Here is a 21,765-nt window from a genome sequence, read left to right on the forward strand (position 1 = left end):
TGCAACTCAAGACAACTTGCATGGTTTGGGGTTTTTTTTAAAAAAAAATCTTGTTACAAAAGCCCTGTTCAAACCCAGCTGCTTATGTACTGCGTTAAACGGACAGGGAAGCTGGATTGTATGGGTCTTAAAGAACATGAATACAGTTTTCCCTGGACATAAAAATCTTAAAAGGAAGGGTATGATGCTCATACTGGGTCCACTATTCAAAAACTGGTGACAAATGCATCATAAGATCACCGGATGCAAATACCAGGACAGAAGCAATTTAGGGAAAGGCGCATAATAGCTAACCCCCCACCCACCCTGGCGCCTATGATTTAGAGTACCGGTGGTGGTTTTGAGACTTAAGAAAAAGGTCACAGGCAAGTGAAAGAGAAACCTATGATTTCAATTTTACCTTCACAGAGACTGCATATAGACATTGTGAAAGTAGTGTTGCTTAGAAAAAGTTGGTTTCCAAGGGAGACTCCATTGAGTCAAATTGGAGGTTATTTTGAATGAGCTCAGGTTTCTGCAGCGATCAGGAAACTGGAACCCCAAGCGGATGCTGGTATGTGCAGCTTATGCAGGATAAGAGAGCTTCCTTTGCAAAAAGGAAGTATATTACTGCCCAGTATGTTTAAAAACAAAAAAACCCCAAAGCAACCTCCTTTAAATATATCAGAAGCAAGAAATCAGAATAAAGGAAAACTGTTAAAGGAGTTTGGGAAGACTGCAGGGAAGCTCAGTGATTTATTCCCCCTGCTGCTAAAAAACACCCAGTGTGTTTCCAAAGAGCATGGGTAGGCAAACTAAGGCCTGTGGGCTTTCAATCGCCTTCTAAATCCGGCCTGCGAACGGTCTGGGAATCAGCGTGTTTTTACATGAGTAGAATGTGTCTTTTGATTTAAAATGCATCTCTGGGTTATTTGTGGAGCCTGCCTGGTGTTTTGACATGAGTAGAATGTGGGCTTTTATTTAAAATGCACCTCTGGGTTATTTGTGGGGCATAGGAATTCATTCCCCCCCCACAAGTTCTGCCCCCCACAAGTTCTGAGGGACAGTGGACTGGCCCCCTGCTGGAAACGTTTGCTGACCCCTGCCAAAGAGGGTCAACAGCAAATGAGGTTTAGTGTTAAGTTAGGACACACATGGGTGGAACATCCCAAATTCCCACTGATAGTAACTGCTGGTTGAGACCCTAACTTGTCAAGAGATCTTCAGAGTTGTGGCAGAAAACCCAATGCAACCATTAATTCAATGCAGAGCTGCAGTGAAACAAAGTCCATGCTTTGGGATTATGACATACTGATATAAAATGGTCCGTATCATGTTGCCTTATGTAAAAAATCATCCTGTCTTTTGATTTTGAACACTGCCGAGACCAAACACAAACTAAGAAAGCTTAGTGAGTGTTCACCAATGAAGTTGCTCCATTTGCGCAATGGAACTTCCATTCCCCGCACACCCTCCCCAAATCTGGTTTGGGGGTTGGGAAAAACCCAGAGCAGTTTTGTTGGAGGTGGTGCAGGGAGACTTGTAGACGTGGCCTCCCGTGTTGTTTTTGGCAGCAACCAAGTGACCTCCCAGGGGTGCAAGCCGGGGCAGTGTGTATGGAAGTCCTGGGCTGCCTAGATAAGACAAGACCCTTCTCTCGGCCTTGCTGCTGTGCTCCAAAGGAAAGCAGAGCAAGACGTTTAGCACCAGCTTGGCAGCAGCAGTTGCCAGAAGGAAGCGTACAAGACGCCAGCCTTAGGGACTTCACTCCAGATTTGTGTGTCTCTCCAAGATATCCCACAAGGCGGAAGAGTTTTGGGCTCTCAGCTTATGTGGTCATTACTGGGCCTTTAAAAAAAGAATCAGGTCTCTGTTATGTATTAATTTCTGCAGTGCTGTCTTTGAGGGCTCTAGTCAGGCAGAATGTAAATGTTTTAATAGGGCAATTGTAGATATAATTTTTAAAAAAATTATTTGTACCCCGCCCATCTAGCTGGGTTTCCCCAGCCACTCTGGGCGGCTTCAAACAGATGTCTCCTAAAAGTCAGATAGTTGTTTATTTCCTTGACATCTGATGGGAGGGTGTTCCACAGGGCGGGCGCCACTACCAAGAAGGCCCTCTGCCTGGTTCCCTGTAGTTTTGCTTCTCGCAGTTAGGGAACTGCCAGAAGGCCCTTGGTGCTGGACCTCAGATATTTTCTGAAATCTCCCCCGCTAACATGAGAGTTCTGTAGTCACTGTGGCATCAGAGTGATTTAAAACTTTAGAAAGGTGTTTTGTTGTTTTTTGAGAGGGGGACAAGTAAAAATGCACTCCGGCTATTGGCATACGCTTGGGGATTTCCTAGCCCAATCCAGCAGCCAGGTCTATGCTCACACAGTGCCTGTCAGATCACTAGCTTGGAAGAAGGAAACAGAAGGACCTCTTCCCCAGATCCTTCCTGCATCCATGGCGACAAGGCCAATGATGTGGCTAGGGCTAAAAGCACTTGGCCCAGGTGTCTACTGACAGCTAGAAAGGAATACACGTTTTCCATACAAGCAGGTCCCAGTTCCAGCTAAGGTTGGGAGACCCTGGGAGACAATATTGTGCAGCAGCCTGACATACCATAAGGCAGTTTCCCATCTTCCCTATACAGTGGTACCTCGGGTTACATACGCTTCATGTTACAGATGCTTCAGGTTACAGACTCCGCTAACCCAGAAATAGTACCTCGGGTTAAGAACTTTGCTTTGGGATGAGAACAGAAACTGTGCTTCGTTGGCGCAGCGGCAGCAGGAGGCCCCATTAGCTAAAGTGGTGCTTCAGGTTAAGAACAGTTTCAGGTTAAGAACGGACCTCCAGAACGAATTAAGTACTTAACCCGAGGTACCACTGTATAGACACTTCCTCCCTCCCTCTCTCTGTGTGTCGGGGAGAGAGAGAGAGAGAGAGAGAGAGAGAGAGAGAGAGAGGGAGGGAGGTGTTGCCATATTTCAAAAAGTAAAAACCAGGATACCCCGCGCTTTTCTTAGGAAGACCCAGAGGTTGTATGGCAGCCCTAAGAGATGGCAGCCCATTTTCAATATTTGAACAGACCATAAACACAAGAGTTCACTTGTAGAATTGTATTTATTTACTCAACTTTTCCCAAAAAACTAGATCTCCATTGTAAGTCTTTTTTACATATATAGCGAAAAATAGTTCAAAAGGAGCTCTGTAATGCCAAAAAGAATTGAGGGGGCGGGGGAACCAACACATAACAGCTGGCACAGCTAAGGCCTCCAGTGTCTTGCAGTCAGGAGAGAAGAGACTCCACACTGCAGATCCTGGGGCGTGAGAGGAAAAAGCAATTAAAAATAAGTTAATTAAGTCCTACAAGGGTGAGGGGTGTGTGAGGCAGCAGTGATGAAGTTTGATCACCAAAGCTCCTAGTGGGATTACATTCATCCCAAGAGCCACAGCACTCCAATGGTGCCCCAGAAAATAACAACCACCCTTGGACCTGTCATTTCTCCACCCCCACCTCCCAAATGGCCGTTATATCTATCTTTCTATCTTACTAGTATTATTGATGAATACCTCCCTCCAGGTATAAGAGATGGGGATAACATAAAGGAAAGAGGGACAAACAGGGGCATCCAAACCACACCTGGAACAGAGGGGCAAAACTGGCTCCTATGCGTTCCGTAAAAATAAAATGAAATCTGATGTGTGTAAACACTGGAAGATGCAAAACAGGAGATCATCAGGAGACAAGACACTGAGGAAGTTGAAGAAGGAACTATACCCGAACAGGAAACCAGGCTGGACAATTCTGTGTAGAGTTGAATTTAGATGTACTCAGCACTATTAGGTGGTTTCAGGAGGTGACTGGTGCCTTGGGACGGCAAGGCAGGGGGACGGGGGGGGGGGGGAGAGAGAACGAACTGATTCACAGCATGGACTGGATACAGCTCCAAGAACATGTTGGGACTAGCTATCTTGTCTGGGCACCAAAAGTTAACACAATCCACAAGACCCGAGGGCCTGGCGTAAGACAGTTCAAGTGTCTTTGGAATGTCAAAGATGAACCTCCGACTACTCAGCCACCACTGTCAGAGAGCGACATGCCAAATGGGCCTCAGCTCGTCAGAGAGATCCAGGTCCCAGAGATCCTGGAGGACAGGAGGAAAGAGAACCCCGTGGGGGAAGAGAAAGAGATTCTTGCTAGGATGGAAGTGAGCCACAGGAAAGAAATAAAAATTTATCTGGCCGAGCACCAAAAAAAGGTTATCTGTGCAATAATAGATGTATGGAAGTGGGGGTGGGAACCCCTGCTCAGAGCGAACCCACAAGAAGACAGCAAGGTAAGGAATCCTCCAAGGTCCAACACTGAAACAGACCAGGGATCTTGTCAGGGTCAATCGGCTGTGACAGGAGGATTTATCGCTAGGGAGGGGGTTGCATTTAGCTACGTGCAAGAGAAACAGCAGCGACCGTATCAATTGCAGATTTTGATGCGGGTCCCCTTAGAAAGAATGCGGAAGAAGGGGAAGATGCGCTCGCGGAACGAGGCGTTGAAGGTATGGATATGGCCCATGCTCTCGGCATTGTAGAAGCTCAGCTGGCCCCGTTCATAGTCCAGGAAGACGCAGAAGCGGCGGAGCTTCTCAGATGGGGAAAGGGAGGTCTGCTCAGTGGTCGTCAGAGCCTGGTACTTCTTGCCGTTGGTCCCCACGCACCAGATCTCCCGTTTCTGGTGGGAGCCGCCGCCGGCGGACTTCTCTTTGCGCCGGGCCGATTCGCGGGCCACCCCCACAGCCCACCCCCGCCGGCCCCCCACCTCCACTTCCCAGTAGTGGCGGCCGTAGGTGAAACCCTGCAAGGCCAGAACGCAGTAGTCGGAGTCGAAGCGCTTGGGGCTGTCGGGCAGGTCCCGCCAGCGCTCTCCGAGCCGGACGCCAAGGCAGTCCGAGGAAACGGTGAGGCGCGGGTGGGCCGTCTCGGGGTCCAGAATCAATTCAGCTGCAGGAAAGAGAGAGAGAGAGAGAAAGAGATCAAGAAAACAAAACGCTAAAAAAAGGAGGTTGCGCATTTGGTTCCGTATACATTTAGCAGGTTCCAAGCATGGAATTCCTCCGATTCAGCCTGCCTTATTCAAATGGCTCAGGGCAGGTTAATAGCAAAGTTACTCTCAAGAGTTGAATGGAACCATGTCCTTAAGAAGGGCTCTGGCATGGCAGTGACCACCTCTCACAGAACAGGACAACTCCCACAGCTGGTTTTAATTCAGCAGTTTCTAGCCCACGGGGATGGTAATAACCATTGTAGTTTATGATGCAAATACACAGGAAGTCTTTAATACAGGCGTGGTCAAGTGGCAGCTCAAGATTTACACCCTATACAAAATTAAAATCTTTCATTTGCTCAATTACACACATGCAACATGACTGTGAAGACAGCTACTTCGGCCTTGGCATATTTTACACGACAGATTGGCCTCTGCTCATTCCCATACAATATAATGGATGTTTTAGGGAGGTGGGTGGCGCTGTGATCTAAACCACTGAGCCTCTTGGGCTTGCTGATCAGAAGGCCAGCAGTTTGAATCCCTGCGACAGGGTGAGCTTCCATTGCTCTGTCCCAGCTCCTGCCAACCTAGCAGAAAGTACACCAGTGCAAGTAGATAAATAGCCACTGCTGCAGCAGGAAGGTAAACAGTGTTTTCGTGCGCTCTGGTTTCTGTCACGGTGTCCCACCGCAGCAGAAGCGGTTTAGTCCTGCTGGCCACATGACCCGGAAAGCTGTCAGTGGACCTTGGCCTGAAAGCGAGATGAGCACTGCAAGCCTTTGACTCGACTTAACTGTCCAGGCGTCCTTTACCTTTTTACCTTAATGGATGTATTATGAGAGCAGAGTCACAGCGTAAAAAGTGGTTTTCCAAGCTCTAGAATTTCACCAGTTCATACAGAATGAGAAGGAGGGGAAATCAATAAAGACATAGCCCTAGCACACCAGCCTAGTGGTCAGCTTCCCACTCAGGCCAACTCTGATATGTCAGTGTATGAAATTCTGATGGTGAGTGGAAAGAAGCTCCTATCTATATTGGTGTTCCCAAAGCTTTAACCATAAAGATGGTGAATCAGCACCGATATGATAGCAGATACAGGGCAGAAGCTTATGGAATAGTCATATGTCTCAGACTACTCAGTGAGCTAATGGTCATAGTGAAACTTCCTGGTTTTCAGTTCAGTCTCTTTACCACTGTGCTGCACTACCTCCAAAAGACAATCTCAATGCTTTTTGTCTTTTCATAGAACTGCAGAGTTGAAGGGGATGGGGGGGTCATCTAGTCCAATGAAGGAATATTTTGCCCAACGTGGGGCTCAAACTCACAACCCTGAGGGTAAGAGCCTCATGCTCTGCCAACACAGCTATACTGCAAAAGTCCACCCACATCCCTTAAGCAGTTGCTTCAATTGACTACAGGAGCAGGAGACACAGCAGCAAGGAGGAGCCAGGAGCCTTTTACCTTGAGGGACTTGGCAGAAGATCTTCCCCATCTTCTTCATTAAGACGTCTATAAGGAAGTAGTTTCGAAATTTCTTTCCTGCATCCACTGGCACCATCTCTGGATCCTGGAACGTAATGTTCTCACACCTGGCAAGTTGATAATTTAGAGCACAAATACGTTAAGGGTGGGCTTGGCAGCCAGGGGATAAAGCATTGGTTCAGAAGAAAGGAACACGACCGCCCACACCACAATGGGACATGGGACTATTCCTAGCTCGGCTCGTCCAACCTCCTCCATATTGCTGCAGCGGCACCTAACAGTCCGCTTCAATCCTTTGCTTTTAACACAAGAACACTGCACACTGAGAGGGAACAGAAGCGAGGAGATTAAGCTAACAAAGAGGTGAGACGACAAGGTGGCTTTTCACACTTTTTGGTCCTCACCTTCAAGAACAAGGTTCAATGAATTCTGCCAAGATTCCAAGCTTACTTCTCGTACGCTGTGCTCTCCGTAACGAGCTCAAATATTGATCCATAGATTTGTGAACTTGTTAACAGTTTTGCAGTAAAAAAATGGGAACATAAGAAGAGCCGTTCTGGATCTGACCAAAGGCCCATCTAGTCCAGCATCTGGATGTCAGGACTGGTCGTTGTCCTCTTCAGATCCCCACACAAACGCTTCTTGTTCTTTTGTAACTTTTATTGCGTATTAACAAAACAATCTTATAAACGGTTCTTAAATATTATTCCTCAGAGTCACTTATTTCAGATACCTTCTGAGCTCTGCTTCTCCGTGACCAGCCACTCTCAAAATGTCGAACGCGCCTGTCAGGGATTTAGGAGCAGAGGCAAGGCCAAGGGAGGAAACAGAGAGCGAAGGGGAGGAGGCAGAAGAAAAGATGAGTGATGACGACGACCCGAGATCTCCTAGTCTTTCCAGTGAATCAGAGGATTCACAGAAAGGAGCACCAGTGGCCAGGGCAAGGGGGGAGTCTAGGGGGGCACCCCAGGAAGATAGAGCCAGAGGGGACTCAGGGGAGAGCAGTTGGAAATCGGGACCAGCGTCACCGCCAGGGAGCAGGGAAGAAGAAGGGAGCCAGGGGGCAAGCGCTGGCAGCTCACCACAGGAGGGAGGGCATGAGTCAGGAGTGGCCACACCTCCATCGGGGAGCGAAGAAACGGTTAAGAGGAAAGTGGAAGGTTGGGCGCGCGCGCCAAGTTCAAATGCAGAGGAAGGCGGCGCAGTAAGCAGCCCGGAAAGGGAACCAGGTCCTAAAGCCCGGCGCAAGGAGGCAGGAGGGTCTGGGTCAGCGTCAGAAGAATCCAGGAAGGAAGAAACCCCGGGGGGTAGAGGGACCCAGAGGAGGACAGTCAGGCGGAAAAGGTGGAGCAGGGCTAGGATATTAAGTTGGTGCACAAGGGGCGGAGACTCAGACGGAGCTTCGCCGATCTAGCTACTAGACGTAGAGTTGCGCGCAGCAGCGTGAGAATGGAAACTGCAATTCAATAAAGACTTTTACTTAATGATCGCTGGCTAGCGTGATCCTCTGTGAGCTAGGATCTTCAAGCAGCTCTGACAGTAAGCTCCGTCTCACTCAATTGTGGGCATCTACAACCTCGAGGAGGGGAGAGAAGCAGGTGCCCACTAGCGAGCTCACGAACGGCAGACGACATGACGGCGGAGCAGCAGATAGAGGAACTCAGAAAAGCAGTGGCACAACTGAATGCCGAGGCTCTCGCATCCAGGAAGAGAGAGGAGGAGGCAGCTGCCGCCTGCAGGGATCTCCAGGTCAGGTTAGATGTGCTGACAAAGCAGACACCCCGGCAGGAGGGAATTGGGTTGGCGAGACGCACAGGCGGGCTGGTCTCTCACTTCGATGGGAACCTGCAACAGTATCCCAACTTTAGAGCAGACGTACTGTGCGCACTGCAACTGCTGCATAAAGACTTTAGAGATGAGCAAGAGAGAGTGGGATTCATCATGTCTCATTTGCATGGGGATGCTAAAGCATGGCTACGCAATTTATGGAGAGATAAGGATCCGGCGCTCCAGAATGCAGATGCCTTTATTAAAGCGATGGATGGGTGTTTTTTATCAAGCATTGACGTGGATCTTGCCCGGAAGGAGGTGCATGGGCTAAGACAAGGGAGGGCCAGCGTCAGGCAGTACCATGCCCGCTTTTTCGCCTTGGTCAGTGCCCTGGAATGGGACAGAGATTCGGCCCCTGTAAGAGACCTCTTTTGGGAGGGGTTGCACAGCTCGATTAAAGATGAGATCGCGAGGGGGGAGAGACTCCGAACCACCCAGGAGGTCGTTCAGAGGGCACTGGCAGTGGGGGTGAGGCTGGAAGAACGCCCGTGGAGCAGGGACGAAGGGCGTGGAGGGCGCGAACCAGCCAGGGGCCCCTCCTTCCTTCCCAGAGAAGCAGCGCGGGCGCAATCCACGCCTCCGCCAGGAGGAGGAGCCGAACCTATGGAGGTTGGAGGTGCAAGGGCTCAGTCAGCAACCAGAGCCCTAGCACCGGCAGCAGTGAAAGCGAAGCCTCCTAGAGGGAACAGGAAGTGTTACGTCTGTGAGGAGCCAGGGCATATGGCGAAAGAGTGTCCCCAGAGGCTCCACAAGCTCACTGCAGCCTCGGCAATGGTGACTGCAGCAACGCAGCAAGGAGGAACACAGCAGGGAAACGAAGCAGTCTGGCTGGAGGAAGAGGCCCTGGGGCCCAGCCAGACGTGTTAGTGCCGCAGTCCCCAGAGATTTTACAGCCCGTGAACCCCCTCCCGCCCAAACCAGTGGTGAGGCTCACCGCATCTCTCCAGCTGCCCAATGGAATCACCATGGACGTGCCCATCACAGTGGACTCGGGCAGCAACGCGGACTTTATAGGGCAGGACTTTGTCGACAAGCACGCTATACAGTTGCTGCCGGCCACACTGCCCCTGCAGGTTGTCACGGTGGATGGCAGGGAGTTGCTAGGGGGGCAAGTGGTGAAGCAGACGCCGCCAATGGCGATGCGACTTGGGAATCACAAAGAAATCATCAGCTTCAATGTCACTCAACTATCGGATACGCCCATTGTATTGGGAATGAGTTGGCTGGACAAGCACAGCCCAACGCTGGCTTGGTACCAGAGGCAGCTGGTCTTCGGCTCTTCCTTTTGTGCTGAACACTGCATCGTGCACCGGCAGGAAGGAGAGGAAGAGGAGTCACAGCTGCTGCTAGGCACGCTGCAAGCGATTCCCCACAAGTACGCAGAATTTTTGGAAGTTTTCTGCGAGAAGGAGGCGGACAGGCTACCCCCTCACAGACCATATGACTGCAAAATTGACCTGCTGCCGGGGGCGGCGCTGCCTAAAGGGAAACTGTATTCCATGTCGGAGGACGAGCTGCAGGAACTCAAAGAGTTCATCGATCATAATTTGGAGCGCGGTTTCATCCGAGAGTCCAAGGCAGCGGGGGGCAGTCCTGTATTCTTTGTTAAAAAGCGAGACACGCCCCAAAAAAGACTGGTCGTGGACTATCGCATTTTAAACAGTGTGACCAAGCCGTCGGACTTCCCCATGCCCCGAATCGACGACCTCCTGGCGAAGGTGCGAAAGGGAAAAGTGTTCACCAAATTAGACCTGCGAGGGGCGTACAACCTCATTCGCATGCGGGAGGGGGATGAGTGGAAGACGGCCATGTTCACGCCACTGGGTACCTACGAATACAGAGTTATGCCTTTTGGACTGCAAAATGGCTCCCACGTTTTTCAAGCTTTCATGCATCACGTGTTGGCGGGACTTCTCTACAAGACGTGCGTCTGTTTCTTAGATGACATCCTGATCTTTTCGGAATCGCAGCAGGAGCATGACAGGCACGTCAAGGAAGTGCTGACCAGACTAAAGCAACATAGGCTCTACGCCAAGCTGGAGAAGTGCCAATTCGACGTGACGGAGGTGGATTTTCTGGGCTACAAGTTGTCTGACAAGGGGCTCGCCATGGACAGCGCCAAGGTTCGAGCGGTATTGGACTGGAAGAGCCCACGCAACCGGAAAGAGGTCCAAAGGTTTGTCGGCTTTGCGAACTTCTATCGCAAGTTTATCAAGGGCTTCGCTATGCAGACAGCAGCCATCACAGACACGCTTAGCTCCAAGAAAAAGAAGTTCGTTTGGACGGAGGAGGCGGAGCAGTCCTTTCAGGCACTCAAGCGTCTCTTCGCGTCGGAAGAGCAGCTGCTTCACGTCAACCCCAGCAGGCCGATGAGGGTGGAGACAGACGCCTCGGACAGAGCCGTGGGGGCGGTCCTGCTGCAAAAGGACCAGCAGGGGGTGTGGCGACCGGGAGCATTTTACTCCAGGAAGCTCAGCAAGTCCGAGCAGAACTACACCATCTGGGACAGGGAGTTGCTGGCCATTCATGCAGCGTTCAAAGCGTGGCGGCACTTCCTGATCGGCGCCAAGCACACGGTGCAGGTTTGCACGGACCACAAGAATCTGGAGCACTGGCGCACGGCACAGTTCCTAAACCAGAGGCAGATACGCTGGGCTGAGTTTTTTGCGAACTTCGACTTCCGCATAGAGTATGTCCCGGGGGACACTAACATCATGGCGGACGCCCTCTCCCGTAAGCCACAGTATCTGGAGGACGCAACGCCAGCGGCAGCCATGCACATCTTCGCACCAACAGTATGGGCGTGCGCCGCGGCCACCGTGGACCTGGAGGCGGTGCGACGAGCGTTGCAGGATGACTCCTTCGCGCAAGCAAAGATGGCAGAGGTGCAAAGGGGCAAGGCTGTGGCCGACGGTTTCCAGCTACGAGATGGATTGCTCATCCGTAAAGGGGCCATCTACGTGCCGGGAGACGACCTTCGCGCCAAGGTGCTGCAGCAGCTGCACGACGCGCCCACAGCCGGGCACTTTGGCAAGGAGAAGACGGTGGAATTAGTAGCCAGGGATTTCTGGTGGCCTGGAATGAGAGGGGAGGTCGCAGACTACGTGGCGAGGTGTGACACCTGCCAGAGGGCCAAACCAGTGCACAGACCGCCGGCCGGACTGTTGGAACCGCTGCAAACTCCGGTCGAACCTTGGGAAAGGGTGGCTCTGGACTTTGTCACAGATCTGCCCAGCTCGAGGGGCAAGACGGCAGTGCTGGTGGTGGTGGACCTGTTTTCCAAGATGGCCCATTTCATTCCGTGTGCTAAGGTGGCCACGGCGGAGCAAACCGCCAAACTGTTCATAGACCACGTGTTCAAGGTTCACGGTCTGCCACGGTCTATTCTGTCCGACCGCGGGCGGCAGTTCATCTCGAATTTCTGGCAGAAGCTGATGGGCTTCCTGAACGTCAAGATCAACCTGGCGTCGGCGAGACACCCGCAGACCAACGGGCAAGCGGAGCGGGTCAATGCCATCATGCAGCAGTACCTGAGATGCTATGCGAATCAACAGCCTGCGACGTGGGTGGATTACCTGCCGCTTGCCGAGTTCGCCTACAACAACACGAAGCACGTGTCCACGGGGGTCACGCCGTTCTTCGCCAACAACGGGAGGCACCCCAGAACCTTCCCGGGACTGGAAAGAATGGGGGAGGGGGAGCCGCAGACGGCAGATGCGTTCGCGTCGGAGCTGCAGGAAGTCCACGATCAGCTGAGGCGCCACCTGGAGCTGGCCAAACACGCATACAAGGTACAAGCGGACAGACACAGAAGGGTTGGCGAAGAGCTCCACGTGGGAGACTGGGTCTGGTTAGCAGCCCACGCAGTGCCGGCCAGGTCGTTGGCCAAGAAGAAACTAGGGCATAAACAACTGGGGCCCTACCAAGTCGAAGAGCAGGTCAACCCGGTAGCTTTCAGACTGGCACTTCCGGAGGGTTCCAGAATGCATCCGGTGTTCCACAGATCGGTGCTCACTCCCTACAAGGCACCGCACAGGTTCCAGGAACCCGGAACGGCGCCGAGTCCGGTCAGAGACAGAACAGGGCACGCGGGAGTGGCACAGAAGGAGCGCATCAACGAAGTCACGGAGATTTTGGACTCCAGATGGGGGGAAGAGGGGGTAGAATACTTTCTCGCCAAGGAGGGCACCCCGGCCAGTGCGAACAGCTGGGTGCCGGGCTACGCCTTGGACGAACCTCTACTCAAAGACGAGTTTCATGCCCTCTTCCCACATAGACCTATGCCAGCAGACTTTTTCGACGACTGGCTTTTCACGCCCACGCTTTCGGCCAGCACTTTCCGGGGGTTCGACTCGGAAGAGGACCCGACACAAGACGTCCGTTCCCCGGAGGGGTCACCCTCGGGATCTGCATCAGAACCCTCGTATTGGTGGGACGATAGACCAGAGGAGCAGTTCCGCAGAAGGTGGCTGGAAGGCCCAGGACGAGCAACGCCGCCAGGAGGAAGTGAGGGAGAAACGGACATGGACGTTTTCGGGGACGACCCTGGTTTCGAGCACGGCGGCACAGAGATGGAAGCGGAGGTGACCGTCGTCGACGAGAGCAGGGAGGGAGACCCGCGAGACTTCAGATGGAGGCCCGCCACGGGAAGCGAACGATATCCGACGTTCGTCCCTTTGCAACAGCAGCACCCAGCTCCAGCACCGGAAGGAGGGGAGGGGGGAATGGGGGGCTTCGAGGGGGGGATGGATGTCAGGGATTTAGGAGCAGAGGCAAGGCCAAGGGAGGAAACAGAGAGCGAAGGGGAGGAGGCAGAAGAAAAGATGAGTGATGACGACGACCCGAGATCTCCTAGTCTTTCCAGTGAATCAGAGGATTCACAGAAAGGAGCACCAGTGGCCAGGGCAAGGGGGGAGTCTAGGGGGGCACCCCAGGAAGATAGAGCCAGAGGGGACTCAGGGGAGAGCAGTTGGAAATCGGGACCAGCGTCACCGCCAGGGAGCAGGGAAGAAGAAGGGAGCCAGGGGGCAAGCGCTGGCAGCTCACCACAGGAGGGAGGGCATGAGTCAGGAGTGGCCACACCTCCATCGGGGAGCGAAGAAACGGTTAAGAGGAAAGTGGAAGGTTGGGCGCGCGCGCCAAGTTCAAATGCAGAGGAAGGCGGCGCAGTAAGCAGCCCGGAAAGGGAACCAGGTCCTAAAGCCCGGCGCAAGGAGGCAGGAGGGTCCGGGTCAGCGTCAGAAGAATCCAGGAAGGAAGAAACCCCGGGGGGTAGAGGGACCCAGAGGAGGACAGTCAGGCGGAAAAGGTGGAGCAGGGCTAGGATATTAAGTTGGTGCACAAGGGGCGGAGACTCAGATGGAGCTTCGCCGATCTAGCTACTAGACGTAGAGTTGCGCGCAGCAGCGTGAGAATGGAAACTGCAATTCAATAAAGACTTTTACTTAATGATCGCTGGCTAGCGTGATCCTCTGTGAGCTAGGATCTTCAAGCAGCTCTGACAGCGCCCTTCCTTTTGCTTTCCTGCTCTTTTTTCTAACCTCCTGGCTAGAGCTGGCTTGTATCTCCCCTCCTCCGAATCTGAGCTAGAACTGAACCCTTGCCTTTCCTGTGAACAGCTGGTCCCTCCCTGTTGTTGTCTTCTATTAGATTCACTGCTCTCCTTCCCCCCTTGGGGAATGCTTTCTCCCTCTGAGAAACTGGAAACTTCTAACTCTTCCCTGACGCTGGACATCGCAGTGGACCATCAGATGTCCCGGGAAGGTCCACAAGCAGCACCTGAATGAAGCTCCTAGCAACTGGTATTCAGGGGCACACGGTCTTGGAGGTCAGGGGAGGATAGCCTCAGGTCTAGGGGAGCCAGACTGTTAGGCAAAGTACCAGGGTGGATTTGATTTAAATCACGATTTAAATCACTAGTCAGCAAGACTTGATCTAAATCCTTTTTTTTACAGAAAGGCATTCCTGCTGGTATAATCTTAATATTTACAACGAGGTGAAGGTTTCATTTTTGGAATAATACATTTTCAGAGTAGTTTTTACAGTTATATCAAAAATTACTGATTCGGTTATACTATTAGAAATACATAGATAATTATGAAATTATTATGAGGTTTAATAAGTTAACTGTTTATATTTGGACAACTTTTCTGCTGTACTTTATTGGAAGGAGAAAAATAATCATTTATTTAATTAAATTTGTTTAAGTAATTTAACCCAGCCAGATGGACGGGGTATAAATAATAAATTGTTGTTGTTGTTGTTTAACTAAAGCAATAACATTATAGCATATGTATCCATGTTTGTTGACTGATGTGGTTAAACATTTTTATTTTATTTTTTTTAAAAAAAACTTAGACTGAGTTTCAGCACACATGAAAAACTTAAAACAAATCCTTATTTCCTGATGGCCTTTGGACTATAATGTAACTTAAATAGAAAACTATCTTTAGAAAGATTTTTTTCCTCCAAAAGCATTTTATTTTAAAAATCCAATTTAAATAAAAAACCTGATTTTTTAAAAATGTAATTATTTCTTTTCATCCACCTGTAAAGTACTGAGTGACTTTGAAAACATACACCAGTTCATGGGGCCTTATTTCCAGCAGTTTGATAGCAGGCAGGCGCCTCCACTGTGTATTCTTTTCAGCTCCTTCTAGAAACATTTTTGTTCAGACAAGCCTACCACAGATGTATTTTTCTCATGTTTTTAGTTTAGCACATATTTTAAATAGCTGTGTAAACAATTTTTTTTAATGATAATCTTACTGTTTTATTCTTTTTGTAAATTCCTTTGAGGGTTTTTAGAAAAATATACACAAGCAGTAAAGAAATTTTACGAAACAAATAAACAAAACAAATTTTTAGCGGTGCCGGGAAATGTCATTTTTGATAGCTTACACAAACACCTGTCTGTTGACTCAAAGGAGAAATTGCTGGGTAAGATGTTACTATGTGTTTTAACAAAGCTTCTTAATACCCACTCTGTAAACATTTAGCCTTTCAAGTTACTCTGCCTTCCCTTGATCTGGGAGAGTCAAACACAATTATAGACTTCAATTCAGTGTTAGAAACTGAGGTATGAAAGCTAGGAGCTAAATGGTACATTAAACCTCGGTTATGGGTGCAGCAACTGAATGTCTAGGCATCCTTTTTTATAACAATACAAAGCTGAAAATGAATGAACTGCAGCTAAAATATGAAGTTCATTTTTCACATGACCTATTCCTTCTGCTGCCCCCCCCCCAATATTCTTAAGAGGGTCTCTTTTCCAGTCTTCAGAGAGTACCTGGAAGTGAGGAGGCGGAAAAAGGTCCTCCTTTCCTTCCACTCTGCAGTTTTAATCTGAAATCTTGGGTGCAGTACTGCACCCGCAGCTCAGAAACTGCTCGAACTAATGAAATTCCCCGTCGCAAAATGCGATTAGAACAATGGGAGTTTCGAACACTGCTTCAATTAGACTCTGTGAAAAACGTTTTATGCAGATCTGGATTTTATGAAGCAGTAGCAACTATGCCACCATGCACCGAAATACTGCAGCAATTCCAAAGGCTAACCAGCACCAAACCTGCTTTGCTTCAGCAAGGTTGGTGCATGATGTGCCTTTAGATTATTCCCTCAAATGTATTTTTCCCTGGGGGTGGGCAGCTGATGGCAAAAATTGGAGAACCTCGGCTGACAAAGCAGAGGCTACCTTAAGATGGCCTTGAGACACCAGTGCCAGAGATTTATGGACTGTGGAAGCTGCAGATCTCTTATCATTCATGGAGTTTGATCAAATGAGCAGATGGAAAACTACCAAACATCTCAAGGCCTTTCAGATACACACAGGGTAACCGTCAAGGAGAAATTGAAAGCAAAAACCAACATCAACTAACCTGACTAAAGTGCCTTTGAAGTCCTAGAAAAAAAGAAGAGACAAAAAAGTCAGGAAGACAGGCAAATGTGGGGGAAAACAAAATTTAAGAGTCTGTAGCCACTTAAGATGAAGATTTGATCTCTTCCAGTCCTACTGAGAGGGAGCATGCAGCAGTGACTTCCTAGTACAAGGAAGGGCTGAATGTTCAGACGTAACCCTTAGGAGGACTGAATATAATGATTATTTGCCCAGGGAATTTATAAAGTCAACACCCTTAGAATCTCCAAATCTTCAACATTATTATTTCCTGCACAGGGTGGTCTTATTGGTGGTGGTGGTCTTACATTCTAGACTTTATGAGCAGAGAAAGAATAGTGTTATCTTCCAGACATCACTGGACTCCATCTGTCTGCCAGCATGGCCAACAGTTCAGAAATGAGGGGAGTTGTACTCAAGCAACATATAAAAGGCCACAGGTTCCCCACCCCTGCATTGGAATCGTCGAAGACAAGTCTGTCTCATGGAATTAGATCATGGGTAGGTAAACAAAGGCCTGGGGGCCAGATCTGGCCCAACTGCCTTCTAAATCCAGCCCGTGGACGGTCCGGGAGTCAGCGTGTTTTTACATGAGTAGAATGTGTGCTTTTATTTAAAATGCATCTCTGGGTTATTTGTGGAGCATAGGAATTCGTTCATCCCCCCCCCCCCAGATATAGTCCGGCCCCCGACAAGGTATGAGGAACAGTGGACTGGCCAACTACTGAAAAAGTTTGCTGACCCCTGAATTAGAGCTACTCGAATTCCATATAGCAAACTCACACTTAAAAAAACCACAATCCTACACTAAACTCTTTGTGCCCAGGATCTGTACCACTGTACCACTTGTAAATCACTGTGGCACCACAGCCGGGCAGATTCTTGGCCACTGGTCACCCTGAAGCCAGGCAAGTAGAAAAGGGATTCATTCACCTTGATCATCTGCAAGCCATCCTGCTTGCTCTTGTCCTCCGCTTCTGCAATGAGGCGGCTGAGGGCAGCAGCTTGCTCCTCGAGGTGGGAGACGTTGTTACTCTGGCTGGCAAGAAGCACCTCGTAGCGGTCCTCCAGCTGGTGCAGCATCAGCGCCTGCTCCCCAATGAGGAACTGGTGCAGCCGCTCAAAGTCCGCCTCAAAGTCTTTCATATCGAGCTTCATCTTGTTCTGCGGGAGGATAGGTAAGGGTGAGGAAAGCAAGCGTGAAGGTGGCTGGAGCAAAGGTTTCATGGCGAAGCACACTGGAATTATGCACCTCTTTTCTTAGCAGGTAAGCCCCTTTATGAGGGACGCGGGTGGCGCTGCGGGTTAAACCACAGAGCCTAGGACTTGCCAATCAGAAGGTCGGGGTTCAAATCCCCGCGACGGGGTGAGCTCCCGTTGCTCGGTCCCTGCTCCTGCCAACCTAGCAGTTCGAAAGCACCTCAAAGTGCAAGTAGATAAATAGGTACCACTCCGACGGGAAGATAAACAGTGTTTCCCTGCGCTGCTCTGGTTCACCAGAGGCGGCTTAGTCATGCTGGCCACATGACCCAGAAGCTGTACGCCGGCTCCCTCAGCCAATAAAGCGAGATGAGCGCCGCAACCCCAGAGTTGGCCACAACTGGACCTAATGGTCAGGAGTCCCTTTAACCTTTACTTAAGCCCCTTTATAAGCTACCGAATTCACATTATAAGCACGGAATCTCAGTACTATCCATAGAAACAATGCAACCAATCCACAAACATTGATCAATGGGAAACATTTTTTAAAAAATATGAAATGTAACTTAGAAAATAATGGGGATGGGAGGTACCATCTTAGACATTTCCCCCTTTCTCTCGTGTAAGAAAATGCCTCTTTCCAAGATTCCACCTGCTGCAACATGTGCATCCATCATCTGAAAAAAACCAAGCTCTCTCTTCTTTTCAGGTGGTTTGCAGGAGGATAAAATAAGCTTGTAACTTACCCTGAGGTCTGCTATTTTCTCCTGTTCGACCGACTTCTGCTTCATAACAGTCTCCAGTTTCTTCTTCAGTGGATCCAAGTGGCCTTGAAGTTTGGCCTGAAAAATAAAATACTAGAACCTTGGAGAAACAGCCATTCAAGTTGCTTCAGTGTCTGAATTCTAAAGACACTGCAAATAGAATAAATGGTCCAATTACATTTTACAGAGCTTCCTGTTCATACATAAGGAGTAGGACAGGCATAGGCAAACTCCGGCCTTCCAGATGTTTGGGACTACAATTCCCATAATCCTTGACCACTGGTCCTGTTAGCTGGGAATGATGGGAATTGTAGTCCCAAACGGCTGGCGGGCCGGAGTTTGCCTATGCCTGGAGTAAGAGCTTGGGAATAAACTTGTTACTCAAAGACATTTGCCCTTTTAAAAAAAAAGTTTATATCATGCCTCCACTTTTCAGATCATTGCTTTCTGGCCACCTACTTGTCACACTTGGATGCAACTGGTATAAACAGTTGTAGCCTCCACACAACTGCTTCCACAAATCCTGAAAATCTCAGCTATTGTTTAGAAAAGGGAGCACAAGTTTCTAGTCCCTATAGCTTAAGGATTCAGGGGGGTGGAGGTTAAACTATAAAAGTTTATTGCCTGTTTTTTTAATAAAGGATTTGAAATCAGATAGTGTCCAATGGAAAATATTTGCTTAATGTTATCTCTCATTCCTCTGTTCTGCCCCTCAGGGTCTTACTGACCTAGTTGCATGAAGAAATGCATACAAATACATCATCCTGAAGGAGATTGAGCTTTCTGTACTGCACATCAGTGTTCACAGAGGGAAATCAAAGTGCAAAATTTAGATTCTAGTAGTAGTAATAAAACTAAAAAGAAGCTACATGCAGCATTTTTTAAAAAAGTTCAACACACATCTGCATGCCACTCACAAGTGGCATACCGAAGTTTGTGCCACTGGTGTGCATAAAGTGAAACATAAAATTCATGCATTCTTCATACAGGTTTTCTAGTTATATAACTGGATGTTAGGCACAAAATACAAATGAAATGCTTTGAAGAGTAATAGAAGTTAAACAATAGAGCTTTTATCCCTTTATTGTTTCTTACTGCATATCAGCAATTATCATACAGATCAACCGACTGCAATTGTTAGAAAACTCCTAAAGTCCTAATCCAAAAATAAAAGATTTTATGAATAGAAGGCTGCCTTAAACGGACACACCCTAAGTCCATCTAGTCCAATATTGTCAACTCTGACAAGATGCAACTCAGTCAGTGGACTATCCTAGCTTTGCTACATAAAAGGCTTTCACTAGAAATGTTAGGATTTGAACCTGGGATGTTTTGCATAAGTTCTAGCACAGGGCTACGCCCCTTGCCTCTTTGCCAGTAGCACGACACACAGAACAGATGTTCCCCTAAGCAAGAGGACACATATAGTGGTACCTCAGGTTACAGACACTTCAGGTTACACACACTTCAGGTTACAGACTCCGCTAACCCAGAAATATTACCTCGGGTTATGAATTTTGCTTCAGGATGAGAACAGAAATTGTGCTCTGGTGGCATGGCGGCAGTAGGAGTGGTGCTTCAGGTTAAGAACAGTTTCAGGTTAAGAACGGACCTCTGGAACAAATTAAGTACTTAACCCCAGGTACTACTGTACTATAGGTTCAGACTGTACAGTCCTAACATTCACATTGACCCCAGCCTCCTGCATACCTTGTATTCTTGCACAACCTCTTCCAGCGGCATGACGCTGTGGTGCTTATGGGCCCGCGATTCTCTGCACACAACACAGATGGGCTCTTCATCTGCCTCACAGAAAAGCTTGAGGGGCTCCTGGTGCTTCTCGCACAGGGTTCGCTCAGCACTCAGAGCTCGTCCCGCCGCTAACACGGAAGGCGATCCGGATGAATCTCCTGCTGCCGCCAGTTCCACGGCCTCCGTGGACACCGCCACGGAGTTGAATGGCTGCGGGTGCATCTGGCGGATAATCTGCACCATATTGGCCAGCTGAAGGTTGGGGCGGAAGCTGCGGCGAGGGAAGACCTTGCGGCACTGGGGGCAGCTGAAAGCCGGGCGCATCTGGGGGGTCGGCGGGGTCGGGGGCACGGTATACTCATCCTCCGGCTCCTCTTCCTCGTCCATCACCTCGTCGTCGTCGTAGCTGTCGAACAGCAAGTCGTTCCCCATGTCATCGTCCCACATGTCATCGGACCCGGGGCGCTGGGCCCAGTACGCTCTCTCGTCTTCATCATCCCACACGTCGTCCTCTTCGTCGTCGAACTCCTCCTCCCGAGACACGACCTCCTCCTCCTCTTCCATGTCCCCGCCATCATCCAAGTACTCGTTGTCCTCCAGGTCGTCTTCGTCGGGGTCGGCGTCCTCCTCCGGCCCCAGGTCGTCGACCCCTCCGTCATCCGCGCCCGCGTCGGAGCCGGGCCCGTACCCTCCGTCCGAGCCGGAGGCGCCCGCGTCGTCCCCTTCCTCCGAGCCCGAGCCCCACAGCTGAGTGATGCACACGCGGCAGAAGTTGTGGCCGCAGCCGATGGACACCGGGTCGATGAAGTAGTCCAGGCAGATGGCGCACACCGCCTCCTCGTGGAGGGTCGCCACCGGGTTGGGGGCGGCCCGGGAGCCGCTACTGGCGGGCGCCGCCGCCGCCATGGGGACCCCGAGCTCTTCCCAGTCGCCCCACACACTTCCCTCGCCTCCCCCCTTGAAGGGAGGCGCCTTCCTCCCGCTCACAAGGCCGCTCCCCTCGGCACTGCTGAGCCCTTCTCCTCACGGCGCCTCAGTTATGGGGGCGCCGCCCGAGGGGAACCCCCCTCCCCCCCCCGCGGCTCACCTGGTCGCAGGTACAACCGCCCGAGGCCCAACCGCCCGAGGCCCTTCCGGGCTCCCCCCGCCCAGCCCTGAAACAAGAAGCCGCCTCGGCACGCGCTCCACTCCCGCCGCCCAACTGGCCACGCCGAGGCTCCGCCGCCGCCGCCGCCCGCGTCTCTATGGCGGTTAAGTGCGCCTCGGCTCCGGAAGAGAAGGGCGGGGCTACGGCGCCGCTCTAGCAACCCGCGGGGGGTTTCTATGATGCGGCGTGGGAGGGGGCGGGGAGGCGGTGGCTGGTGGGGAGAACGGGGCCTTTCTACCCGCAGCCGAATCCTCTGGGCTACACCGAGTTCCCGGCTGGCTCGCAGCGCTTGTTTTACTGAAAGAGCTCCAGGGTTAGAGAGACGCGAAGCCGCCGCGGCCGCTAAACAGGAAAGCCCTATTCCTTCGAGGAAATGCGCCGGAAACCGGAGGCCGCTCTACGTTGTTTGCGTCTCTATGGTCGCCTAGGGTGGCGCATCTGTGAGATGGGCGGGCGAGGCGGAGCTGCAGCCGGCCTGGAAGGGGAAGTGGGTGAAAGAGCCACCGAGCAGGTTTCTGGTCCCAGGAAAGGCTTGGGCTGCTTGGGCCCAGAAGGACCCGTACATTGGGGCTGGGCACCAGCTGGGCTCCTGGGATGGAATTGAATGCAGATTTCCAGAAGGAATTTCCTGAGTAGGGATGAAAAGTGCACCAGGCTTGCGATTATGGCCGCAACAGTTGCAAGG

At 50.7% G+C, this 21,765-nt stretch overlaps 1 protein-coding gene across 1 annotated transcript; it reads right to left on the reverse strand.

Annotated features, from left to right (window-relative positions):
• Positions 1-3,071: 3,071 nt before the first annotated feature.
• On the reverse strand, positions 3,072-21,417 carry TRIM41 (tripartite motif containing 41). The gene is made up of 6 exons (XM_081182422.1): positions 19,892-21,417; positions 18,164-18,259; positions 17,151-17,381; positions 16,201-16,223; positions 6,473-6,600; positions 3,072-4,965 (listed from the first exon to the last, which is right to left on the reverse strand). The coding sequence occupies exons 1-6, from the start codon at positions 20,837-20,839 to the stop codon at positions 4,442-4,444; spliced, it is 1,950 nt and encodes a 649-aa protein (XP_081038548.1). The 5' UTR covers positions 20,840-21,417; the 3' UTR covers positions 3,072-4,441.
• Between the last annotated feature and the right edge of the window lie 348 nt (positions 21,418-21,765).

This window comes from Podarcis bocagei (genome assembly GCF_964188305.1).
Source record: "Podarcis bocagei genome assembly, chromosome: 2".
Classification (NCBI taxonomy): Eukaryota; Metazoa; Chordata; class Lepidosauria; order Squamata; family Lacertidae; genus Podarcis; species Podarcis bocagei.